At 56.1% G+C, this 3767-nt stretch overlaps 1 protein-coding gene across 2 annotated transcripts; it reads left to right on the forward strand.

The window, feature by feature from the left end:
* Window positions 1-210: 210 nt before the first annotated feature.
* LOC109497084 (translation initiation factor IF-2-like) lies at window positions 211-3385 on the forward strand. 2 transcript variants are annotated; one of them, XM_045049902.1, is made up of 2 exons: window positions 211-549; window positions 1662-3385. In XM_045049902.1, exon 2 carries the CDS (start codon window positions 1893-1895, stop codon window positions 2730-2732), a length of 840 nt encoding a protein of 279 aa, XP_044905837.1. In that variant the 5' UTR covers window positions 211-549; window positions 1662-1892; the 3' UTR covers window positions 2733-3385. The 2 variants fall into 2 exon arrangements, 1 of the variants encoding a protein (XP_044905837.1); XR_002153215.3 differs by lacking the exon at window positions 1662-3385 and adding an exon at window positions 706-919.
* Window positions 3386-3767: the final 382 nt, after the last annotated feature.

The raw sequence follows: 3767 nt of genomic DNA on the forward strand, positions 1-3767 counted from the left end.
CCTCGGGGACAGGAAGGTGCAGGGGGAGGCGGCGGGGAGCAGCGGGGCGCCGGCCGGGGCGGCGGGGCCCAGCCAAGGGCGAGTCTCGCATCCGGCGCCTTCTAGGTGTGGCCGAGACTGAGCGCCATCGGCTCGCGCCGGGACGGACCCCGCGGGCCGCTTGGACGCGGGGGCGGGGGGGGGGGACACAGCGTGGGGGCGAGGGCGAAGATAACTGGGAAGGACTTGGGAGGAGTGGGCTTTTGCGGGGCAGGTGCCGGGAAAATCCTGCGTCCCGCGTCAGTGGCCTTACCCTTGAGAACTCGCTCCTAAAGGGGTTTTTACCTCCGGGAAACCATGGAGCAGCAGGTGCACAATTGTCTTGGGGGCGGGAGATGAAATTTTAAAAAAGGGTCGAGAGCAAACTCTCGACCATCGCCAGGTATAAATGTTAACACGAACTTTTGCGCGTTGGGGAAAGGTTTTAAAGGAGTCAGCTAACCAGGCAAGGCCCTCTGCAAAAGGAAACTCGAATCTCTTATAAAGAGCGGATTTCTTCTTCATTCTCAGGTAAGAAATGGGGAGATTGATACAAATAAAACTGTTGGTCATTGATTGGAGCTGGAAATGCATTCAACAGCACCTTTCGGACAGATGTGCAAAGCTTGAGAATTTCAAGCGATACAAGCTGTGGTCTTGGGCTCTTTTTTTTTTTTTTTTTTCCAGATGCTGAAATTTGTGTTAGAAAAGCCGGGACGGTGGCCTCTAGTTGTGAAAAGTTCCAGCTCATTCCGCTTTCAGTCTTTTGAAGTTGAGGGAGAGTTTGTTTTTCTTTTTTAACAGAAGGAATAACACGGCCGGACCTTATTTTCATCTCACTAATGTCAAATAATTGTCTTCCGCATAAATAGCTTCATTAAAATTTGTTTTCCTATTTTTTTAAAATTTTTTTCAACGTTTATTTATTTTTGGGACAGAGAGAGACAGAGCATGAACGGGGGAGGGGCAGAGAGAGAGGGAGACACAGAATCGGAAACAGGCTCCAGGCTCTGAGCCATCAGCCCAGAGCCTGACGCGGGGCTCAAACTCGCGGACCGCGAGATCGTGACCTGGCTGAAGTCGGACGCTTAACCGACTGCGCCACCCAGGCGCCCCTGTTTTCCTATTTTTAAATAAAAAATTTAAGGAGCACTCCGAGGGAAAACCATTATCCCTGTCCCAGTCCGAACTTCAGCGATTCCCCCCGGACACGTTATGTCCGCATCTACAATCCCAAAGACAGGTCGGATTTTCTCCCTCTACCCCCCCCCCCCCCCCACTAATGGGATCACATTTTCCCTGCTATTCTGCAGCTTGCCTTATCAGTCAACCTTATATTATTTGGCGTCCTGTAGTTCTAGAAGACGAACCTCTATTTACTCTCGAGCGGGGTCGGCCGCACTCGTCCTGTCTCCAGTCCAACGTAAGCGTGTATCTTGCCTCAATCCTCTCCTGTACAGCTGAGTCCTAAGACTCCCTCTCACTCTTGTAAACACTGTGTGCCCACGAACCGATCGGAGAATGCTTGCGCTTCAGATACAGGAGAAGGGGGAAGAAAGGAAGAGGAAAAGGGGAAGAAATCGCACGCCCTGAGTGCAACCTTTTCTACGCAAAACATCAGTTCTTTCTGTATCCCGTTTCAGCCAGGCGATGGATGGAAAGTTCCGATGGCGGTGCTGCGTTCTGGACCCTGTCCTTAAGTTGCCTGCCTTCCTGGGGCCGGTGGTGGCCCTTCCAGGCAGCTCTCTGGGCCCGTCAAGGACTGTCATACTCCAAGACAGTCGGCTTCCCAAGACGCTGATTTGGCTGGAGTGCTGAAATCTGCCCCAGCAGTCACTGGCCGGCGGACTTCCCGGTGCTCCCGTTCGGGCATCATGGTTAATATTAACCTCCACTATCACGCTCCCCGGGTTTGGACGAAAGAGCCTGCGGGGCGCCGCTTTTCGGACTTCCCTCCGGCCGGAGAGATGTCCGCACTCTGGGGGTGGGGAAGCAAGTCCACCCCCAGCCGAGGCGGACGTGAACGGAGGAGAGGCCTTCCTGGAGGCGGCGGCGCGGCGCCGGGCTCTGGCGGTAGCCGCCTGGCCACCGGAACTGGCTCCCCCGCCCCCACTCCTAACCGCAGGCGGCCGCGGGGTCGAGTACTTGACCTCCCCCGCCCCGAGCAGGGCATCCCCGCGGGCCGGCCGCTGCGGTCCCCCATAAGCGGGCGGCCACTGGCCCGACTGCCAGGGGGCGGGAGGCGCCCCCAGCCCACGGTCGCCCACGCGGGACTCGTCTGGCGCAGGATCCGGCCTTCTGCCCCGGGTGCGGCTGCCTCGGGGCCGTCCGGCGAGCCCTACACCCTCGCGACTCCGCGGGGCCCCCTCCGGCCACAGGCACCCGGGCTCGGCCCCCCCAAGCCCCGGGCCTGGCCGCGTGGAGCGTGGCCGCGTGGAGCCTCGCGGCGCCCGCCAGCGCCCCCTAGCGCCCCGCGCGCGTCCTACGGCGGGAAGCCCTCCCCGCGCACCGGCCGCGTCTGCCCGGCCTCCTCCCGAGGCGCTGCCCTGCCCCGACGGCGCGCACCGACCCAGCAGCGGCCTCCCGCGGGGCCGCTCGGGCGCGGGCTCGAGTCCTCGCCTCTGTCCCCCGGCGTCCGTTGCCAGTGCACGGAGCGTTGCCGCAGCCGCCACAACGCGCGAAACGTTCCTGGCTTTCTCACAACCGACGTTTGAGCGAGAACAACGTTTAACATTGTTGGCATCTCAAAGGCGAGGCACCGGGCGCCTGGGTGGCTCGGTCGATTGGGCGGCCGACTTCGGCTCCGGCTCAGGTCTAGATCTCAAGGTGTGTGAGTTCTAGCCCCGCGTCGGGCTCTGTGCTGACAGCTCGGAGCCTGGAGGCCTGCTTTGGATTCTGTGCCTCCCTCTCTCTCTGACCCTCCCCATGGTGGCTCTCTGTCTCTCCCTCTCTCTCTCTCAAAAGTGAATAAACATTAAAAGAAAGGAGATGTGCCCTGCTTAACGTATATAAAACCCATCCTTTCCCATTTTCTGTATATGCACTCCATTTCACATTCAGACGTGATTTTAAAAAACAAGGGTTTTACAATAGTTTGTATTCTTATAAGATAATAAAATCTTTTTATAAAGTGGAAAATTAATGATCCCTAATAGAAAACACTTTTTCCCCTCTCCTAACGTTATCTCCTTCCATCTGGTTTTAAGCTTGTAATGAACATTTATTGTGTATTGTCCACATTTCAAATCGTTGTCTCTCCAGTTCTCCGTTACTGACATCTTTGTAAGTTTGGAAGTAAAGCCCTAAAAATATTCCATGTATTTGGAGATGTTACATTCTTTTGCAAAATTAAATGTGCCTGCATCAGTCAGGGTCCCACAGGAAACAAATGGTGTACTTAAAATGGGTGAACGAAGAAAGATCAAGGGACAGACAATCTATATAAGGGAATCCGTAGAGGGACGGGAAGCATCCTAAATTTTGCAGTAGCTCAGAGAACGGTCCAGCCATGACTGGAAACGGGGAGAGGTAATGGTGGATTTAGGGATCCTGCCGCCATGGCTTTGGCCTTGGGAAGAGGAATAAAGCCACTGTCAGTGTGGCCCAAGAAGACGAGACCAGAAAACAGACCCTGGGGGAAAAAATCTTGTTGCCGGCCTGACTTTCTCACAGTGCCTCCCACTGGCCAAAGCTGACCACAAAACGAGAGAACAGGGTGCCGATGGGTGATGCTGCAGGGAGGAGGGCGG

Source organism: Felis catus, chromosome F2, assembly GCF_018350175.1.
Source record: "Felis catus isolate Fca126 chromosome F2, F.catus_Fca126_mat1.0, whole genome shotgun sequence".
NCBI classification, from domain to species: Eukaryota; Metazoa; Chordata; class Mammalia; order Carnivora; family Felidae; genus Felis; species Felis catus.

What these genes read in the sequence shown, in the direction of transcription:
- LOC109497084 (XM_045049902.1), top strand. Translation starts at nt 1,893, where the DNA reads ATGGTTAATATTAACCTCCACTATCACGCTCCCCGGGTTTGGACGAAA.